Source organism: Apus apus, chromosome 14, assembly GCF_020740795.1.
Source record: "Apus apus isolate bApuApu2 chromosome 14, bApuApu2.pri.cur, whole genome shotgun sequence".
Lineage (NCBI taxonomy): Eukaryota > Metazoa > Chordata > Aves > Apodiformes > Apodidae > Apus > Apus apus.
In genome coordinates this window covers 9941661-9964570 of record NC_067295.1, presented here as the reverse complement: position 1 = coordinate 9964570, position 22910 = coordinate 9941661, and the positions used below count along the sequence as shown (strand labels likewise).

At 39.7% G+C, this 22910-nt stretch overlaps 1 protein-coding gene across 1 annotated transcript in view; it reads left to right on the top strand.

Moving 5' to 3' along the window:
- Positions 1-288: 288 nt before the first annotated feature.
- The window catches only part of CPPED1 (calcineurin like phosphoesterase domain containing 1), a 39694-nt gene continuing 17072 nt past the window's right edge, over positions 289-22910 (top strand). The window contains exons 1-2 of the mRNA XM_051632360.1: positions 289-391; positions 9713-9931. Coding sequence (XP_051488320.1) covers positions 331-391; positions 9713-9931 — 280 coding nt within the window. The 5' untranslated portion in view covers positions 289-330. The remainder of the gene's footprint in view (positions 392-9712; positions 9932-22910) is intronic.

Sequence of the window (22910 nt, the reverse complement as noted above, 5' to 3'; positions counted from 1 at the left end):
GGGGTAGGTGCCAAGCTGCCAGTCCCAGAGCTGCGCTTGCCTGCAGGCCGGCCTGCTCGTGGCCACGTCGCCCCGCCATAGCGGCTCCGCGGAGCCACCTGCAGCACCGCCAGCTTCCCGGGGCCGTACCCCCGCTTCTCTCCCAGGGGAGCCCCCGTTGTGCCGAGCACGCTCCCTGGCAGCGGCCTTGCCCAGGACCCCCCGGCGCGGCCGCTCCGGGGCCTCTCCCGCCCGCGCTCAGGCACCGCCCCCGGCGCAGGCGGGGCCGCCCCCTCGCCGGCCCAGGGCCAGCCCGCGGCTCTCCTTGCGGCCGCGCTGCGGGAGGGAGCCATGGCGGCGGGGGATGCGTTTCTGAGAGCCCGGGGCAGGACTCTGACCGCCTTCCGCCAAGGTAGGCGCCGCGGGGCCCGCGCCCAGGTGGGAGCGCTGGGCGGAACTTCGGCATAGGGCTGCGGGTTCCGGCGGGCTGCCTTCCCCGCCGCGCAGCGGGGCGGGAGGGGCGGCCCGGGGCTTCCCTGGGCTGCAGCGGGCGGAGCGCTCGCTGCCGGGGGGTCGGGCAGGCGCTTGGAGGGAGTGGGGCAGGGTCTGGGCCGTCTCCCCGCGCCAGGAAGCCCGTGGTCGGGATGCCCCCCTCGTGCTGTTCCGGGCGCCGGGGCCGGGCAGAACGCGAAGCGGTGGCTCGGTGCCCCGTGCTGGGCCGCTCTTGAAGCCTCCAGAGTTTGTTGCCACGTTAGCTGGGGAGCAGAGGCGTTGAAGCGTTTGCCTCTGCAGTCCTGCCGCCGTGCCTTTGGCCCCTCCGCAGCGCGGGTGGCTCTGGCCGTCGTGGAGAAGGTGCCCGCAGTGTCTAACTCGAGATTACTTTAAAATGCTTTTCGGTGCTGCTAAACCTTAGCTCCGTAGCTTGTGAAACCGTTGGTGCTAGCGCTACGCTATCGTGTTTGTACCTAAAGAGGTGCCCTAACAGGTTACAGGTGGCACTTGTTACTTAAATGAAAGGCAGGTGTACAGTTTTTTCAGCCTCTCAGGGTGGAGGTCAGCAGCTAATTATTCCCTGCATTGTTTAACCTCCTTGCCTGAGTTTAAGTCAGCTCCACAGGAGACTTGCTTCTAGACTTACCTCCTCCCAGGTGCATAAGATAACAAGGACACTGCCAGGCCATTGATGGCAGCCACCTGCTGCCTGCCTGTGGTTGGGCCAACGTAGAACTGTGTTAAGCATCTATGTGTATCACCTGTTTGTAAAATTACCCCAAGGATGGAGGTTCTGCAGAGTGCCTAGGTTTTTCAGATCCATAACTAGCTCTGTGTTAACAAATCTTTTTCCCATTGCCACACATATAAGGTATTTTATTTCCTTGTTTATTAATTACAAGTAGTACTGGTTTGGTGAGGTGGGCAAGGCTCTTCAGTCCTTACAATTTTGTGGTAGGTATTTTCTTGGGTTTCATTGGAAATATTTGGCTTTGCTTGTTGCCAAATAAAGAAAAATCACCAACTCTGAGCATGTGAAATATATGTGTACAGTCATTCTGGCAACCTATTAATTGCAGATGGTGTGGTTGGTTTGGAACAGAATGCCTTGCATTTATTGAGGGGACAGATGGCAGACAATCCATCTAGTTATATCAACCATATAGTGAAATTGCAACAAAAGGAGCATTGAACAGCAGTGTAAAAATTTCTGAACAAAAGCTTTGTTGACATGCTTCTTGAAATTTGACTTAAACATAAAAGAAACATTTGGGTATGTTTTTCCAGGTGTGTTTCTTCTGAAGTGGCCTTGTTTGGTATTTAAGACTTATTGCCAACTGGTTGGTTTTACTCTTGTTTAGGACTTTTTAGACTATTGTAGTCCAGCTACCCGCTTTGGGTACGATGCTTCTTTGTCAATAATTGACTTGGCTCTTTCTTAAGAGGCTAAAGATCAACACAAGCATTTAATAATTAAGTGTTGGGGGAGGGGAGGGGAGAACAGAACCAAAGGCTGAGAAGACTGAGACAAAGTTTCTTGCAGCTTAAGATGAAAATTGGTTATCTTTGTTTTGTGGATTTCTTCAGTTTTTAGATTTCACTCCTATTAAATAGATAGCTACACAAATCGCTGCTGTGACTTGGCACATTGTTTCTTTTTAAATTTGAGTCACCTTTGAGATCTTAATTTCCCTATTTCCTTACTACCCTTTCTGCAAAATCATGCTTCCACATCCTAGTAGTAATTTGTTAAGTCTGCTTCCACAAAATGTGGAGGTTATACTTGTATCCTGCTGTAATTTGCTCACATGTGTGAATCAGAAGTTCAAGGTTAGAGGTCTGAATTACCATGTGATCAATGGAGTGTAGTAGCAAACTCTGCTCTGCTTCATTGGCAGACACCTCTATGCTTTGGCTTTTTTAATACATTGTCTGACTTTTTCACCCAAGTGAAATAATGCCTAAGGTGTCTATTGCATTTATTAGTATTTTAGTGAAGAAAGAGGACCATATATTTGGGTAAATTGTCTTCACCGCTTCTGCCAAAAAGTGGGTTTTTTTTTGTTTGGGTGGGTGGTTTTGTGTTGGGGTTTTTTTGTTGGTTTGGGGGGTTTTTGTTTGTTTGGGTTGTTGGGAGGTTTTTTGTCCAAAGTATGCCAGTAGTGTGCTGTGCAAAGGATTCTGTGAAAGCTGGTGGTGTTTTTCCCCATGTGCACTGTCCTGCAATTCTCTGCATTGAAGTTCATCTGCTTTCTTGAACAGTCACTGCATCATGAAGTCTCTTCCCAGTTCTTCACAACTGGGCCTTATTTTCATACTGCCAAATGGCTTGGTTTTAGCAGATTTCACTTCTTCACTATTCAGCTGCTGTTACAGGTCGTTTTGAGTTTGTTGAACAGTATATGTACCAGTACAGATTTAGGTGGTATCTGTGTGTCTTTTCCATTTCTTTTTTTCTTACCAGTTTTTTATCCATGTGAGGACTTCCCATTTAATTTCAAGACAGCTTGGCTTCCTTAAGCGCCTCTGGTAATGGTCGAATACTTCATGGACATTCAAGTAGATGATACCAAGTGGATTCCCCTTGTCCACATAAAAGCTGTTGATTCATCTTTCTAAAGAACCACCAAGTGCAGTAGTTATTGTCTTTGTTACAGTTTCATTAACTTGCCTGTACAGATGCCAGTTTTGCAGTCAGTAGTTACCAGGTTGCTCAGGAAACCCTTTTAAATGTGGGCGTGATATTGGCTGTATTTCTACTTCTCTGGTGCAAAGGCAGTTTTAAGCAAGAGGTAACTCCCCAGGGGTTAGCTGTTTTCTGCTTTTGAGTTCTTCTGTGGATGCCACCTAATCTGAGTGGTTTGTTAGTGTTCATGTCTATTCATTGAATCATCTACTGGTATTTTGATTTGAGGCAAATCTCATGCAGTGTTTGTAAGGAAGAATTCTGGTATTAGATCTTCACAAGTTCCTTTGCAATAAATGTGGTTACAAAAAAATTACATGTTTTTTTTACTCTGACTTTATCTGTGGGTGCATCTTGCATGTCTGGAACATCTGTGTTAGCCTTAGTTTCTGGCAAGCAACCTGCTCGTAATGCATCTAAAAAGGGCTTTATTAGTTTTCAAATTGATGCTGTTTCCAATTGTTCTTCACTTTGTCTAGCTTAACTTCTTGAGCTTTTATAGCTAACCCTCCAGTGTATAAAGTCTTTTGTGTTTTCTTTACTTGGAAGCTCTAGCTTTTAGAAGGTTGCTGTCCTGCACACTGGTGTCCTTATGGCTGTAGTTGTTTAGTCAGTCTAGATTCTTTTTGGTCTTTCTGAACTTTTTAGTAAATGCTGTGCATATCGCCTGAGCCTCTGAAATAATGTCTTTGAATAGTTTCTGAGCTGCCTTCAAGGATTTTTGCAATATTTTAAAGCATCATAATTACATATAATTTGCCTTCCTTTGAAATTAAATACAACCACAGTTGATTTCTTATTTTTTCTTGCTTTCACACAAGTGTTGGATCTTGGCACATTATGATTACTGTTCTAGAGCTCTTCAACTGTAATATTTTTAAGCACTGATCAGAACTGCTTCCTAGCTAGCGTATTCCATTCGAAATACTGTCTCCAACTCTCATATGGATTAAGCAAATTTTTAAGTGGGTTTTGAGCAACTTTCTGTGACTTCACCTTGTCATCATGCAAGCCACCCCCCTTCACACCTACAGTCTTGGGCTGTAAAGTTTCTGTAATGATTCTAAATGTTAAATTTGGGGGTGAGCATAAAGGCATGACTAGAGTTTAGCATCCTGTAGCCCTCAGCACAAATAAACTGTATCTGAGGTGGCATTTCCCACCTTGATAGTTATCTAAGGAGTTTAAAAGTGTCTTTCTTAAAAATAGTAATGCTGCCTAATTTATTTGGGAAACTGTTTTCTGGCAGTATTTCTACTGACGTTATCTTTGTAGTTTAGGCTCACTGTAGATGATTTCTAGAATAATTACTCTTTCAAAGGACTTGATTTTCTCTCTCAATAATGTATTTTGTTACATGTTTTGAAGAGGACTTTTTCCTGATTAATAAAATTGCACCTTCCGTAAGAGTTTGCCTTAGTCAGCAGAACCCTCAATAGTCATATCCTTGATAGTCTCTTGGGTGGTTACACATGGAAAATACAGCTAAAAGGCAAGGATATTTAATTAAATTGAAATCTTTTGTATTTGGGCATACAGACAGTAACAGTGATAGATTTGAAGCCATAATTATTGGTAAAGTTTTAACATTAAGCAAGGAATTATTAAGGATTTAGTACAAGGCTTTTTCAAGCTATTTAAGGACTGAGAGGAAAGAAAACAAATTCCAAAGGTAAACTCCAAAACAATTGCAAGGAAGAAGGTTTTGCCTTTTGTATTATCTATGATGTATAACTATTTCCTTCACTTAAAAGATGCAATTTTTCTTCCTGCCCATAGCTTCTTTAGAAAACCAAAGTTGTGCTTTGTCCAGTTCTACCTAGAACAAGAGACACAGGCACATTTTGTAGGAAAGGCAGGGATCCATGTACCTATTTCTGCTATTTTGTGATCTTTCAGAGAAGTGAAATTAATTCCCCTGGTAAACCTAACATGAGAATAATGAATTTTTTGTATTTATTACTGCTCATGGATTACTGAATAAGCACTAGGCATGTGTCCATGTCCTTTCTTCTCTGATTACAGTAGTGTCTACAGAGAGACTGCAGACAGGAATAAGTTTTCGTAACTGATTTATTTTTATTAAATGCTATAGAGTATAAAGGAAGAAAACAAATGTGTTGAAACCAACCAATGTACTTTAAAAAAAATCCCACCAGTACTATGTGGCTGTCAGAGGCCAACTTGAAGTGGTTTATACGAGAAATCTCTATAGATGTTTGTGATCCTTGTAAAGGCAAGAGGAGAAATTAGTAAGACCAAAAGGGGAGGAAAGGCAGGGAAATACATTAGCTATTGACCTGTAGAAATTGTGAGGTCCAGCTTAAATCCCACTTAGGTGGTTGAAGTGTCTTTTTATGTTGTCACAATACATGGCTGAGGTTTCACTTGTGAATTGCTACTGACTATTTTGGCCCTTCACAGAATTAATCCTTATATAAAATTAGAAGCTGGCACAAATTTTCAGCCTATCCTACTAAAATTACATTGCATTGATCCTCTCTCTGTACTTTGGCATGCATAGGAGCAGAAAAAGAGTGGGTAGCTATTGAAACTGAGGCATAACAGCGTGTTCTGAAGTTGGACTTCCGTGGCAATCAGCTGTGCAGCTCTTAAGGAGGCCTGGGAACAAAAGAGAGGGGTTTTGCATGATTCTGTGTGTAGGAGCAGCTCCACAGACATGTTTTATCCTTCTGCAATGGAAGCCGTATGTATATCAGCTATCTGAGAAATGTGCTGCCTTTGGTCTGCCATTTGTATTTTCTTACTGCTATGGTAAATTATGAAAGTTGCAAAGAGCTTCTATGCTCATAGGGATGAAGAGCCAATTTGCAGGTGTTCTCAGCTCTGCTTAATTCTGCAATGCAAGTGAGACAGCAGAAAAAAATGTTTATTAATTGAATCCTAATCTTCTGTTGTTCTACCTGGCATGCACTTTGTCTAATACAACTACATAGCTCATGGAAAGGCTTGAAAAATGGACGACCTTGCGTGGACTTGAAAATTGAAACTCCTAGCCAGAAGGGGCACCTTTGATGCCATTCCCATAGAAGTTGTTGCTTCCTGTTTTTAAGGGAAGATAGCAACTGTACATGCTATTTAACTGAAACCTTGTGGAGTAACATCTAGGACCTGGATCATAACTAGATGCTCACTGCACAGCAGCTGTGCCCCCTCCCACCATTTGTGCCCAGTGCTGTTTGTTACTAATCCTCTGCCAGACTTTGGCATTCCCCTAGCATACCACAGAATGATTTGTCTGAACACTTCTTGTGATTCAGTGCAAATTAAAAAAATAAATGTGTGGTGCCTGACTTACTGCTTAAGCAGACAAGGTTCATTTGCGTGGCCTACAATACCTGTTCTTCTTGAGGGTGCTAGCAAGCAGACGGTGAGGGAGAGAAGCAGGGTGCAGAAGTTTTGTTAATAATTACCTGAACGTGGTCCATTGTTAAATAATTTCTTTGCCAGGCAAAAGACTTCTAAATCCACCTATGGTAGTAGTAGATGCTTTTGCATTCTGTTTCTCATTGCTTCCTTCTTACCATATTGATCAGCTGAAAGAGCACTTGGGCAGGTGTGCTTCTGGAGTTTAAGCAAAATTAGCCAGATTGTTGCACTAGTTGCAACACTTTAGGTGGCCTGATGTTATGTCTCACACAGATAAAGGAAAGCTCGCATGAACTCCTCTGCAACCAGTGAGGGCTCCTGGTTGAGATTAATTCAGAACAGAGTTAAGAGTTGGTGCAGATGCAAGTTTGCATCAGTGGTGTTGTACCAATACAACTCTTTTCATTATTTTCTGCTTTATAGCAATTGAAACACATTCCTGATAATCAAAAGCTTAAGTTGAAAGTTTAAACTGTGTCCATATGTTATTTCGATCCCATATATTATTTTACTTCATGGGCAACAAAATCACCAAGTACTAAGCCAAATGAGTAAGTACCATTTGATAAGTAATAAGCTAACAGAATTTGGTTTAAGTACTGGCTTTGTTTTTAAATAGGGTTTCTAGTTGGTCTGATCAAATAAAAACACAAATGTAGAAAATACCCAACCTTACTGCTATTTTTTGTGACTCTTTGGTAAATTATCAAATACTAAATAATCAAATAGCAGTTGATGGAATTACTTGACCAAGACCATTTAAGTAAACAAACATTGTAAATAAATGTTACTTATGTTGCCCTGATTCCTGTATCATTTTTGTTGTCCCTTCTTCTCTTTCCTCATTTTATCATTTTTATTTCCTACAGGAGAATATAGCATATACTTCTGCATAATTTTCAGTTCCTTTTCACCTCCTATCTCTTTCCTTTTCTCCCCACTCTTCTTCACCTCCACCCCTGCATCTTCTGTTTCTCCTTTCTTCTGCCACTTCTTGATTCTGTCTGTGTACTGAACTTCTCTTTTCAAATTCATCTTATCACTGTCTGTCTCTCTGCCTCACATGACCATCACTCACCCACTCAAACTAGAGCATCTGTGCACAGCCTTGGAAACATTCAGGTACTTAAAACCTAGAGAGCTACTGTACTGGCATGAATATAAGGCAGGAAAAAAATAATATCCATGAAGCATATATTATAATAGCCCCTGGTCTGGCCTTGCAACCTGTTTTGCATTAGCTCTACAGGTTCCCTGACTGCATTGTCTGTTTGCTAGGCTTCTCTCTCTCCAAGTATTATATATAAAGCTCCTTGTTACCTGGGATGTGGTCCAGTACTGCCACCCAGGCCAGCCAGTCTGCCTGACAGCTACCTGGCCTGCTGCAGGTGTTCCAGCTGCCTTTGGCCATCACCTGCCATCCCTGGGGCTCTGGAAAGGGAAACAGTGTGTCAATAATTTAAACAGTCTTTTAGAACAAAGACTGGCTGTATTTTCTAAGTACTTCCTGTAAAAATAGATGTATGTCTCTATATTTCATCATAGGCTACTATGATGAAAATGACTGGCTTCAGATTAATCATTGCAAAACAAGCAGATTTTGCTCAGCATTGATTATTAGTACTATCTGTTGAGTCATTGGAAAAGGGACAGGTGTTAAAAATCCTGCCACTTTGTTCAATGATTTGAGCTTTTTTCCCATTTAATGAGCTTGAGGATCGTGCTACTCTTCCAAAGCAAGTTCCTGCTTCAGATTTTCCCTTTTTAAAGTTTTATTTTGTATAGGTAATAAAGGATTTTAGATTCAGTCTTTCTTAACTGTTATGGGTTTTTTTGTAGCTTTCCACTTATGCAAACCATAAGTTGATTTCTCTGCACAAACTATGCCTTTGATACAGCATGTAAGCTGTTCTTTATGTCAGTCATATTTTGCCATTCAAGACATAAAAAACCTAGATTACTTTGTGTCATTCAGTTGGTTCCAAAAGGCTTCTATTGTAATCTCATGGAGAGGTGGAACATTTCACTTCTCTGAATAAGTTATGTAGCTGGAAAAGTCAAATTCATTTCAGAATTAGAGCTAATGAATGGCTAAAAATGTACAAGCTTGCATTTGGCAAAATTATCTGATGACATAGCAAGAGATAACAATTACAAGCAGCTTTCAGGAGTTGACCACACCCTAGCCCATCCGTATCCACGGTGTAAGATTAATTCAGACCTCTGTTTTCTAACCTTCCTTGAAGGAAACATGCTCTGCTTCTTGCCAAGTAATAACAGTTCTAGATTACTTGGAAGAAAACCAGAAGTCAATCCATGCAGTGGACGTGCTGCTTGCTTAGGTACTGTTATGGGAAGATTAGTTTTGCCTCAAACTGTATTTCAGACCAGACTGACATAATACGGAGCATACTTATGGATTAGTTTTTAATTTGAAATAATCTGCAGTATAATTTTTTTAGATTCAACCATAGATTGATGTAGTCAGTACCTTCCATCTGCACTAACTCTACCAATGCAAATTTGTTTCTGAGTTCTCAGTAGGTCTTGGGAACTGTTGTGGCAGTTCCAAATTAAGATTTTCATTGTTACTGCTAATTCTGATGTTGCTGGATTTTGCATTTGCTGACCTTTGTCCTGTTGAGTGTCTTCAGTTTTAACTCCAAAGAATGTGCTGCAAGCAGCTTCTCTTTAGGAGTATAAGAACAAAAAGCTTTTAACCCCTTAATAATTTAAGGAGTTGTCTACTGGAACCATAATATGTGAAATGTGTATGTTTTAACTTGCTAATTAAAGAAGCAATAATTGGAGTCTTAAAAGAATCAAATTAAATCTGATGTTATATACTTGTGTGAAGTTGCAGTTGTGTAATTTCTAGCTCTATTTGCTGAATTCTTCACATACTTTTTCTGTAATCAGTCTGTAATTACCATGTGATATAATGAGATTAATATACTTTCATTTATTGCAGCTACCCATTAGAGGAAAATTTTGGACTTCTGCCTTCATATGTGTCCTATATGAATGACTATGGAAGCCTGTACTTTCATTAAAGTAGCCTCAATTTACTGAAGAGCAGTTGATTTAATGATGCATGGAAACTTTCATTCTCTTTATAAGTTTCTCTAGTGCTTGACTTTTTTTTCCCCCTCTTTTTCTTTTTAGATGATGAGTACCAATGGAAGGGGCCCTTCTACTTCATCCAAGGAGCAGATCCTCAGTTTGGACTTTCGAAAGCTTGGGCAGTTGGAGACACTGACAATGGTGATGATGAATGGGGAGAAGACATCAAACTAGCAGAGCAAGCAGTGCAGGCCATTAACAAACTAAACCCTAAACCCAAGTTTTTTGTGCTGTGTGGAGACCTTATCCATGGAATGCCAGGTAAGGCAATTAGAAGTATAGAATGGGGATCGTAACCCCCTTTTCTTTGTATGTCATATTGGCAACACAGCTAATTTGAGTTCCTTGAGTTCATAATATTCTTTCATAGGATTTGGTATGCTACTGTTTTGATATTTGGAAAAAGTGTGCATTGTGGATGATTGTTGAGATGTTCCTCCAATTTCTTCATCTGACTTCCCATATAATCATTTCAAGGGTGTACTTTTGTTAGTTGCTTTTTTTTTTTTTCAGTGAGGAATTTCTGAGGACATTTTCTTTGAAATAAAAGACCTAGGAAGACATGTTAAAAATTTCTTCTCAACAGATTGCTTTGAGAAGACAAGTAGGGACTCAAGCCATGAGGGAAAAACAAAGCCAAGAAAAAAAAACAAAACACAAACTGGCTTTTTAAGCACCTGAAGTGAGTGAAGCTCAGAGAACTTTTGGCTTCTTACTGCTTAATAAATTAACTGCTTCAGTATTTAAATGCTTAAAATGCTAAAAGTCAGCAAAATAATGTATTAGCATTAGTCCTGTTCATGTGGAACTCAGAGATTGGTGTTTCTGGGTACAGCCAGAGGAAGAAAAACAGTCCATCTAGAAAGCTGAGTTACAAAGGTGACAGTTAAACTTTAAAGCAGACTGGTATTTTTTTCTATTTAAGAAGATAAATACTCATCTTGGAAGTGAGTGAAAAAGTGATGTTGACAAGTGGTCTCAAAAGTAGATGTAAGCAGTATCTTATTTGTTATCCTTGATAAGAAGCAGAACTGCAGACAGCCTTAGCTGTGTAGCTGACAGTGCAGCAATCCAAGTGAGCTTGCAGAGTCCTCTGTGCTTTATGCTACACTCTGCTTTGCACTCTACTTGCACCTGAGGTGGTGCTTCCCAGCTCTTGTTTGCACAGGAAGGTTCTGAGCATGTTTCAAGACCTTCCTGCAGTGTCCCACAAAGTGGATTTTAAAATCTTAGCTGTCAAATTGATAGACATTATTTACAGGCTACAGACTTTCTTTTGATCAGACATGACTTTAGTGATAGAGTGGGAAAGTGTAAAAAGCAACATATTTAAGCTTGATAAAATCTACTGTGTAAAAACTCAGTAGCTTGATCCTAGTGTCAAGTCTGCCATTATGCAGTTTTATTGTTTTATGCACTTCCATAATTTTGGAAGTACAGGTTTGAGACAGAACATAAAAGAATCTCTTCCTAAGAATCATCTGGCCTTCCTATAGTATTTTGATCAGGACTTTTAATTGGTGTAACTGTTCCAAATGTTATCTTCAGTATCCATTGGAAGAAGAAGAAAATTAAGGACAAATAATAGGTGTTCTAAGTCCTATTTTACTTAAAAAATTAAATAATCCAGTAACTAAGTTAATTTCATTTTACTTAGATATTTCTCAAGGGCTCAAAAAACAAGGCTTTTCTGATGATAGAAAATAAATCCAAGTACAGAGCCAGCATTCTCCTGACTTGTGCTAGGTACTGAATGGCTAGATAGGTGTGTCTAGATGGCTGTGTGGCGTGTTTTATGGTTGGGGTTTTTTTCTACTAATGGAATTCTGCAGTCATTATTATCCCTTTTACCAGAGTATGTCTCAGACTTCCTTAAAATATTTTAAATACAAACCTGTCAGAGTTTTGTAAAATATTATCATTATTCATTTTGCTAACAAGTACGTAAAAGAAACTGAAGGGATTGGACTGTTGAGATCACTTACATTGTGTGATGCATGTGCTGTGTGTTGTATAAATATTTCAAGCTGCCCAGTGCAATTTCCAAGAAACTGCAATAAAGAGCAGTTCGTTGGTTGATGATCTTAAGGTTCTTTTCCAGCCTAAATGATTTTATGATTACCTCATCTGAGCCACCACATTTTAATTCACCTAATAATCATTGATTGAAATTAGGTTCTTCAATACCTTGTAAGCCTGTGTCTTCATGTAGTTATATAAAATAGTTAAGCAAATGAGCTCCTAAAAGGAATTTTAGAATATTCAACTGCAACAAATTCATGGAGTACTAAGTGTAAAGTTTATAATGGCTGTTTTAAAGTATGCACTGTAGCTGTGTAGCTGAAGCAAGGTTGAAGCCTTTTGCAAAAGAACTCGAAGAAATCTCAGAATTCCAGCAGCTAGAAGTAATGAGCAGAATCCTGATCAGCTGGGAAGCAATCAGGCACAGCACTTGGAATCCATTACAGATGTCATTAGAGCAACGAAGTAATCAGTGCCAGTATCGTGGTATTTAGCTGCTGATTAAAAGTAGTTTGTACTCTGAATATTATTTTCAGAAGTTTTTTCTTGATTACATAATCAAGAATAGGATATCTATTCCTAGCAACGCTAATATTGTGGGACATAATCAAGAATTTTAAGCAATACCTTATAGTGCAACTGTGCTACTGAAAATAATTTCTATAAACTTGATACTTATGCCTGGATACACCAGGATAATGAAAGACTTCCTTCTGAAGCCATTTCTGTGCATTAAGTAGGTGTATCATAACCTTGTATGGCAAAAATGGCAACATGCAAAATATTGTTAATTGCATAATGTGTTTGTTTTACTGCATTTTTCTAAAGCTCTGGAGATTTTATTTCAAAAACTGTTTGAGTTTTTTTCCTCATATCAAGTCAGAACCTTCTGTTTTGTTTTATGACAATGTTCCATGTTCCAAAAGCAGCTTGGTGGCTGACCTTTGTTCCTGACTCTCAAGCTGGTATCTGTTCCCTGGACTAGCTCCCTCCATAAACTGAGGATAAACTTGCCTGCCTTCTTTCTTGCCTCTCTTTCCTGTTTTGGTTTAACATGAAGCACTGTGCTTCCTTCTTCATCCCATACGTAGAGTGTAGATCAGTGTCCAAGAAACAGCTTCGGCATTTCAATGTCTTTCATTACAACAGCAGAGAATTCGCTTGTTTGCAGCCAGGGTTGCCCTGCTGAAGCTGTGGGGAATCACTGACTTGTGAAGCTAAGAATCTGGCAGCTACTTTACTTTAAACTGCATTTTCATAATGATACTATTGCTATCAGTAATTGATAGACATCAGTTGTAGCCAGTGATGTCCTTTACAAGATGTAGCTTTAGCACAGGTTTGTCATTATTTTTCATTAATTGCTCTGCTTACATGGGTGAAAGAACAAGTATGGCAGCAAGTCTCCTGCAAACTTTACTTAGCTCTGACTGTAATAAAACGTAGCTGTTCAGAGACTAAATGAAACCAAACTTGTCTAATAATATGTATAACAAAAAAAAGCTGATAGGACTTGATTAGGCTTGATCTGTTAACAGTGTGATAATGGATCAGTGAGCAAGTAATATTTATGCTTGCAGTTTTAGATTCATTTGTTGTGTATATGTTAATTAGAAGAAATGAAAATCACTAGAATTGAGTATTATGGCACTTGAAGTACACTGTGCATACTTGCACTAATTCCTTTAGATAAATGAAGGCATAATCTCTAAAACACACATTTCCTGCCCAGATCATTCAGTGCTGTGTTATCTGACATCAGCCTTTTCAGTTAGTGAAGTCCAAGTAGTGAAATTTTCCTTTTGCGCCCCCCCCCCCCGCTTTGTTCTATATTATTAGATTGTTTAATGAAAGACTTTTTAAACTATTCTTTGTAACACATTCAATTTTCAGTCAGCTTTACAGAGCTGCAGCCTTATTTGATATTTTTTTACTGCTTCTTGATGTGCTTGCTGTCTGTGTTTCTCACTCTTTCTGTTGGGCCATAGTTGGATTGCAAGATCTTCCAGGCTTGTGTCTATTATGTATTTTAATGTTTTTACTGTGCTGTCTAATGTCTGTTTCAAGCTGTGAGCACAACAAAAAGTGCCAGAACTTCCAGACAGAAAGCCCAGGTACCTCTATGGTGTTGGATGGGGTTAGGCTGCAGCTAAAGGAGATTGTTAGTCTGAATGTTAGCCTCAATTGCAGTTGAGGCAGTTATTTTATTTTTTTTTTCCTGTATCTGTCAGTAAAATTTAAATGTGCTAAAAAGAATAGCATGTAGCAACAACTGCATTTTAATCCAAGAGAAATCTGTATGCTGAGGCAACACAGAAGATACATAGTCTCACATTTGTAATATAGCTTCAGGGACTCAACAGGAAGGAACAACTGTCTGATTGAACTGTCTGACCTGCTGAGAAATGGCACCATAGTCTGTTCCATAGGTGCATTATAGCCAGTTAAAGGTGTAAATTGGCCATTATTAATGTAAAACCCACGGTAAACCCCTAATCCTTTGGGAATGCTGTTTCATAATTTCCTATTGCTCAAGACCTCCCAGATTTTAAAATTAATTTATTATCCTTGGCAATGACAGCATGGTTGCATGTAGGTGTGAATGCCAGCGTTGCTCAGGAGCAGTCAGAAGAGTATTGCTATTGCTGCCCCAAGGCCACCAGGAGCAGCCCCCTGCTTTGGGCTGACCTTGCAGTGCCACAGTCCTGGGCTGCTTGTCCCAGCATCAGGCTGTGCCAGATGGAGCTTGGGGCCAGCCTGTGGTGGTACTGGGAACTGTCTAGACATGGGGTCACAGGAAGGGCCTTGACAATAGAGACAAGCTGAAAATGAGGTCACCAGCCTATAAGCAGCTCATTGATGGTCTGTTACTGGTCATGGAGGCAGTACAGCCTCCAGAGCTGAAAACAGCAAAGCATAGTGGGGACAGGGGAGGCCCTGCTGTACAGGGAAGCAGCAGGGCAGGGCACCTTCTGCAGCTGGGGGTGCCTTGAGCATCAAGCCAAATGCAGTGGAGAAAGTGTGTGGAGTAACTAGGAAGTCTGGTATGCAAAAAGACAAGATCCTTAATTTGGGAATTGTCACTGTCATGGAATTACTGTGAGATTGCTGGACATGCAAGTTCACTGCCTGCTTCAGTGTCTCTCACTCTCTCTCTTCCTTTGCTTCTCTCCCTCTCTACTTCAAGCATTCTGGGTCCTGGGCTGCCATGTGTGCCTGTCCTGCTCTCTGCCTGCTGCTTCCAGGGACCTTCTTACCTGCCAGCCAGCTCCTCATGACTGCATACAGTTCTCTGTGTGTGTATGCATCTTTCATGCATGTTTTTTCCCCCCATAAATTCTGCACATTTTGCTAACACTCTGACTCCTCCATAAAGCCTCAGTAGAGCCTATCAGCTCCATTTGACTAATTGCAATTTTGGGCACCACTACATGTTTTATGTGAAAAGCAGAGGTGCTGACTACCTGTCTCCTCAAAATTATGTACCTGTCTGCCATGCAGGTAAGTGTTTTTTCATGTAATAATACAGGTGATAATATGCACCAACATTTTTTAAAGGAGGTGCCAAATACTCTGAGGGATTCTGAGTTCAAATTTAGGCAGCAATTAAGGGACATGATTTTCAAATCTGCATTTCTCCATTTGACTTCTGCATAACAATTTGATAATCAGAATACACGATGAGCTGGGCATGCTGACTTTTATACAGTCAGTACCTCTCATAAACTCTGACACTACACTGCAGAGTTTGAAATTATTTACATTCAGAATGGACAACTTCAAAGCTGAGGAACATCAGAACTGATACGTCTGATGTCCAGACAGCAGTACAGCTTTCATTTCTCTTTATAATCTCTGTAACATTTGAAGGCATCCTCTCCTCCGAGATTCTTGAGCCTTTCCTGTGCCCAAATTTGACGTGCAACTGCCACAGTCCAGATTATTTCTGTCTTGTGTTCCTGTGAAATACTGAGTGCATTAATGTGACCTACTCCAAAAGTGCATTTTTTATAGATACTAAATCTTAAAGCATAGGCTGCAGCGTATAATTACAAAAATCTACCTTACAGGGTACTCTAAAAAAACTAACTTGTTCCATTTTCTAAATCAAGGGAAAAGCACGTACCATAGCAAATGTTTCTAGTTAAAGTGTTATTGTTTAAAACCTATGGTAAATGTTACAAATTTGATTACTTAAAAAATAGTCTTGGGCTTGACCAGGAAAGGTCAGTGACCGCTTGCTTTCAGGAAGAGTTCAGGTTGGTACCTTGCAGGAAGTCCTACCTGTTCTTCGGTTTTGGACCCACTGAAAAGGAACACTGAAGTAATAATGAGTTTCACAGCTCTTAATTTGATAAAGTCCACAGTCATTTGCATGCGTATGTTCTTCCTTCTTAGGAAGTATTTTATGTTTAATGTACAAACTTGTAAGTTTCCAGTTGTTTTGTGGCTGGTTCAGCCTGATGTCTGTTCTAGGAGGCAGACCTGTATTTTTATTGTATCAGATATGAACTGGCTTGTTCACATTTCAAAAGAGTTACTGGAAAATTTGCTGCTGGTGGGTTTTGCACACAAGATGTAATATTAATTTAATGCTGAAATCTGCATGCACTGCACAAACTGCCATTTATACATTTGCAAACTGAAAAAATTACAGAGAAATTACACGTCCAATTCAGGTTCTTAATGTTATATACAGCGAATTAGTAAGACATTTTACAAAGGAAAAAATGCCTGATAATTCTTCGTATCTTTATCAAAAAGTGATTTAACCACAGTAAATCTGGCTGTGAACTGCTTTTACTGTTGCTTTTAAGCTACCATTAAAAGAACTCGTTTTGCTAAAACAAAGTAACATTCATTTTAAAAAAAAAAAAAATTGCCAGGCAAAATTGAGCTGCTCAGCTAGTTGTTAAGGGAAAGCATGTATGTAAGGAGATAACTTCGTGAAATTTTAATTGTAACATACAATTAAAAAATACAACAATTCTTTAAAAAAATTCCTTTCTCATATAGAAGGCACGAGAATGAATGCTGATGCTTGTCTTGTCTGTATAACAAGCATAAAACAGGTTAAAAAATGGTGTCTTAAAATATGGTTCCAACTTTAAAATTACTGTAAGCATGTGACCTTTACTATATTTGCTTTTTTTTTGCCATTTGAACCAGCTGCTTGGCTTACTAACCAAAGCCAAGTATGTGTAGTTTTTTAACTCCTGTCAGCCTGGCACAGCTGGGGAGCACGCAGCTGAATGCTGCTGTCACATGTGGTTTCAGCAAAACTGTCAGCTAAATCCCTGCCCTGTCAGTGGAGATTTATAATAGAGCACAAAGTAGAAAAGGCACAGACTGACTTTTTAAGTGTAAGGCAGAAGTGGCTTTGAAATGTTTATACTAGATCAGACTATAGGTAAATCTTCTGCTTAAAAAAAATTACTTTGTATTTAACAATGTTGCTTATCAAGGAGGCTTTTTTTTTGTACTATCACCTTAAATATCATGAGCTGTGTCTAAGTTTGACCTAGTTTCCTGACAAAAAGGTAGCTTAATCTAACTAAATTTACTGCATAATTTATTTTGCTGTTTCAAGCTATCTAAAACTTCTGTATGTTTGGCAGGATGGAGCCCAAACCAAAAGAATTCTTGGCTATGGTCTTCTCCAAACTTTCTTACGCTAATGTTAATAATGTCCAAAAATCTGCATAAGCAGCATAATCTTTGTCAAACATCTAAGAATGCCTGTATCAAGAAATGTCACTATGGTTGCATCAATAAACATTTCATAGTAATTATCTCATTCTAGTAAAACCTAATGGAGTATCAGAAGCCTCCACTGCTTAGTGTGAAATTTAATTTGCTCTAATCAGCCCAAGAGCAGGGAAGCATGAGATATTCTCCATGTATGTTTGACAATACATTGCAGTTTGCTGTTGCAAAGAAACCACTGGACTGCCAGCACCAAATATCTGATCTTCAGCAAGTATATACTTAATTGTATTGTAGACCATCATCTCTAGTCCAGTCCATAGTTGAGCTAAGGAATCCTGTTGACAGTAACTCTATGAAAACCTTTAAGTTGTAATTATTACATGATTATCTCAAATCATATGCTTTGTGATAAAAGTATCTACTAGATTCAATACTAGTACAGAAAATCTAGTACTAGATTTTATATATGAATAAAAATAAGCATATATGGAAGCAGTTAGATTTTTCTCTGTTTCATTAAAATTTAATTTCTCAAAGTCAAGTTATAATTTTATTTCCTGCTTCTTTCTCAGGTCAGAAAGTTTTAGATTATTTTCTTCTCAGCTTTAGCAATTCAGTCTTGTCTATGGGCATTTGAAAATGTATACATGGAGTGGACATCCACAGAGAGTTGTTTGTTTGGCACACTGCGCAGTAAATGTATCTCCATGTTAGAATCTTTGTTGCTTCCTTTGTCTTCTCGGCGTTGGACTTGCTGTTTGTAAAGATTAACTTGCATAAAGGCTGTGCTTTGGATTCTGCAGGTATGGTCAAGGCAAAGTGTGTAGAAATGTCTTTCTAGTTTAATAGTATTTGCTTTTTACAAGGCGTGTTCCCAGGCTTTTCCATCTCTCTGAATCGTTAAGGATTTTCTTCTTCCTTGGAAGTCAGTGGCAGATGCTCTAGCCCACATTATTTTTATTCAATTAATCAAGCTGATCCAAGTCTTCCCAACTGCCAACTCTTACATAGTCAAGGGAGGGTAACATGATTTTAATGGGTAGGAATTGGGCTAGAACATCAGTTCTCCTGTCTGTGGCTCCAAGCAAGCTGTTACCACTCTAAGCATGGTGCATCACCTGTTGTAGTGTGAGCTCTTCTCTGAACACCCTGTAGCCAACACGTGTGGAGCAAATACACCAACTGGCAAAAGACTATTTGAGCTAAGAGAGCATATTCTAAGGAAGAAACGGTCTGTCTGAACCATTGACCCTGGCTGATATTAACTGCCTTTCCATTCTGCACTTGTTCTGATAGCAAAGATGTCTTTGTAAGGGTAGACAATGTCTCAGACATCCAGAAAAGTACATGTCTTTAACTAGCTGTACTCATTTATTGAAAGTGTTGCTCAGTTTAACAGTGATGACAATTTTGTCAGACTGAAGGGGCCAGCCTTCCAGAGAGTTAGTTATTGTGCTGTAATTACTTAACATGAAACTGTAGATATGATCAAGGCCTCCAAAAGCTGTAATATTCTCACAGGTAGTCAATTTGAAGAAGGTGTGAAACATTAACACCTTGGCTCTGTCTCTTAAAAATGAATAGTTATTGGAAAGGAGACTTAGGTACCCTCAGCTTGTTTTTAAGTTTGTTATTTTAACTCCTGTGACATTATGGTATTTTTTCCTGCTTGTGATGATTTCATCCGAAGAACAGACCCAAAGGCAGTGATGGCCTGGGCTTGATGTGACATCTCTGCATAGCTAGGAGATGAGTAAGGTAAGACCAAGTGTTGTGCCTAAATGAAGCATTATACTTATTTTCACAACAGAAAGTGACATTAGGTTGTTAAGTGGGCACCTGTGTGGCTGACTCTCAGAAGAATGTTGGTACTTGCAGTCATTATAGTGTCATGCACCAAAACTCTACGAGCAGCTGATCCCCTAATAGGTTTCCCTGACCACTTTTGGGGTGTTGCCATTGCTTTAATGTAATAACTGTTAATTAATAGCTAAAAATGAAGTTAAAGTTCCTTCTTATTTCAATGCCCAAAGTTATAAAATAAATATAATTTGTGCTTTCATGCAGGGAAATTCTTTAGTATGATCACTTTTTGTGTCTCAGAACAGATTATTACTTGTTTCTAACACACTGAAGAAATCAGTTGCTTACAGCTGTAGACAAATGAGTATTTCAGTTCCTGCTTTTCAGTGGAACTAATCGGATGAGGTTTTTCATAAGTTAGACTGAGTAGTTAGTTTGTCCAGCAGTCAGTACAGTAATCTTTATTTTTAACTGTGTAATTCGGTTTTTTGCACATTAAAAAATTGTTTTCAGGCTATTTGAATATTAGAATTATATATATGTCTATTGAAGTGAGAAGAGACGTCTTAGCTATTACAGCACAGACTAAGCCAGAAAAAACATATTTCAGAATGTGACCATCCTGGGTTTATTAAAATTGCTCAACTTATTCTTGCATGTAATGATTTGGAATGATGCAGTGTATCACCTGACTTCATTATGGCAGATGCTAGGGGGAAACACTATGTTTGAATTAAGAAACAAGAGCACAGACTAACAAGAGCATCAGCAAGACTGAACTGGGTGTCCTGACAGATCTTTCTATGCCAGTGCCCTCCCGTTCTATTACCACATTTTTGTAGCACCCTAGGAAAAAATGAATGTGGAGAGAGAGCAGGGTGTTTGCTTTTTTTCTAACTGTTCATCTTCAGCCAACAGCCAGGCATCCAAAACAGCAGAAATGAAAGGCAATCCTGTTGTGAACAGGAGGAGATGGCTTTCTGACAGAGGGATGGAGGCAGCAGTTACATCTGTTCAGTGGAGGTACTTAAAAAATGAGCATGCTGTGAGTTCGGCCTTGGCCTCTCCTCTTTAGAAAGCTAGGGAATACTTCTAGGGAAAGTCCTCTAAATGGCATGCAAAGGGAGTAGGGCAACTGCAAACAGTCATGGAAACAAACAAACAAAAAAAGAAAAATATTTCAAGAACAGGAAGTGTCCTCTAAATAATTAGACTGATTAAAGCAACTGATGCACTGTAAGACCCAGGAAAATACACAGATCTTCTGTTTGTACCATGTGATTGCTTCCAACAAGAATTACTTCTCTTTTGATGTCAGAGTAATACTCCTGATATTATAATAAATTACAGAAGGAATGACCCCAATGTTCTTCTAAATTCCATTTTCATTGGTGGTGTTTGGACATTTTTTATTTTGTTTTCACTAGATTTATTATTTCTATTTGATATTTTGTTTCATATTGTAATACGCAATTTATTACCTGTTCTTCAACCATCGGTCTCAGATTAAATGTTAGGCAGATTGCATTTGTCATATCATGTCTTTTCATGAGTGTTGCTCACATAAAAGCTCACAGGTAAACAATTTCCACTTTCACTTCTTTTCCAAACTGAACATTTGTGCTTTCCTTTAAAATTATGTGTTTGCATCTTCTAAGTTAGGGACACTTTTAAGGTACATTGAAATACTGAGACCAGTACTTTAGAAATCCAGGAAAAGATTATCTGACATTTTTACATGTTGTTAAACTGGCTGAAGACATCTTGGGTAGCTTCACCCTTGAAGTGTCTGTGCTGGTCCTCGGCCAAGCAAAGATCTTGCAGAAGCAGAGACAGAGACCACTGTTAACGGTGGGGATTTAAAAACACATACTCTGGCTCAGTGAGGGTCCCCTTTCCAGACTTTCAGATACAGGTGTTAGGTCCACATATTTTTTCCCTAGAGGGTTTCCTGTAGGAAACCATGGCACAGTACTGTCGGTGTCCTGATCTGCAGAACAGGCAACAAGAGGTACTACTCTGGCTTCTGAGAAAACCCACCTCCAAAAGGGAGGTTTAGAAGCAGCAACAGCAGCATGATGGGTCAAACTGCTATTCTGCTCTGTGGCTGGGTCAGGTTGTGCCAGCCAGATCCAAGTGACTCCTCAGATCGTCTTCTGAGATTAGAAAGTTCTCTGAAATGCAGAGTCATCATGTGATACTCAGTAATTGACCTCTAATGGGCTTTTCACTGTGAATGTATCATCAGTAGCTTCGATCGTTCAAAGTCAGATCATCTCAGTACAACTTCCATCTCTTGCAAAATGGCACAAACTGAAGGGCCAATGCCCCTGCTGTTCCCACCACATCTCTGTCCCCTCACAGGCTGTCTCCTGCCTTGGGGGCAGTACTTGCAGTTCTCTTCACACTGACACAGACACACCTGGAAGTGCCACCTAAGCAGACCACCATAACCTTTCCTTTTTCCTCTCCTAATTCATACCAGTAGAAAAAATATTGATATTGTTACTTGATTGCACATTTAGAATACTTGTGGGGAAAAAAGTTCCAATGTTGGTGGAGATGGTTACTCTAAGAGAAGCATTGCCTCAAATGCAAAAATTGCCATGAGGAGGAATTGCAGAGATACAGCTTGGGGGGAAAAAGTGCTTCAAGTTGTTTTTATAGATAATGCATTAAAAAAAACCCAAACACTTTGTTATAGAGGTGCTCTATTCTGTGGAATAGAAAACTGTAACTGTGGATTAACAGCTAAAGGATTATTTTATGTGGCAGAAAAATCTGTGAATTCTACTTCTTCTGACTGAAGCCAGCTTCAGCAAAATTGCTTTAATAGGAGTTCCTTGAAATCTGCTCTTTCAGTGAGTGAAGGCAGATTGTCATGACTCCTTTAAGCAATGCAGGAAAGAATATTGGGAGTGTTTAGGCAAACAGTGCTACAAGACACAACAGAAAGATGGGCTGCAAGGGAGACACTGGCACTGTACCTTTTTGCTCCTGTTCACATGGCTCAGCTTTCAAAAATGATAGATTGGGAAGCTGCGGGAAACTGTGGACAGCTACACTAGCAACAGTGCTCACTTCCATGTTCTTCATAAAAGCCAAACTGCCCTATATGGGCTATTAATTGGAGAAGCATTTATCTCAGGGCAGGGCTGTATCTGCAGAACCTAACATAAAAGAAATAATATTATGGCCTGGGATTTAAGAATGTCACTGCACATGATGCCAGGATAAACAGAACAGAAATCTGTTTCAGTTACATCTACCCTGACACTTTCCAAATTATTTTTTTACATTGCTTTTTGGCATTATGTTCTTTTCCTATTTACCTACAACAAGCCTCTATCTAAGCTAAAAAAAAGACACCATCAAATAAAAATGTTTTTCATAATAAAGGGAATAATTACATATTGTAGCTGTCTCTGTGTCTGGTAGAGATTAAAGGGGATATTTTTATGCTATGGCAATGACCACTTTAGTTTCCTAGTGGCTTCCTTCTTTATCAGTTCTTTATCAGCTTTACCTATTGCTTTCCTCAGCTGTAAGTTTGGAGGGGCTGCCTCAGGCTGACACTGCAGCACAAATGGTGTGTGCTCCTCTAGCACAGCCCAGGGCTGGTGTGGACGTCCTAGCCCTTACTCTATAGAACTACACCCAAAGAGCACAGAAACATTACTCTGCTTTTTTCCACCTTCATCTCCCT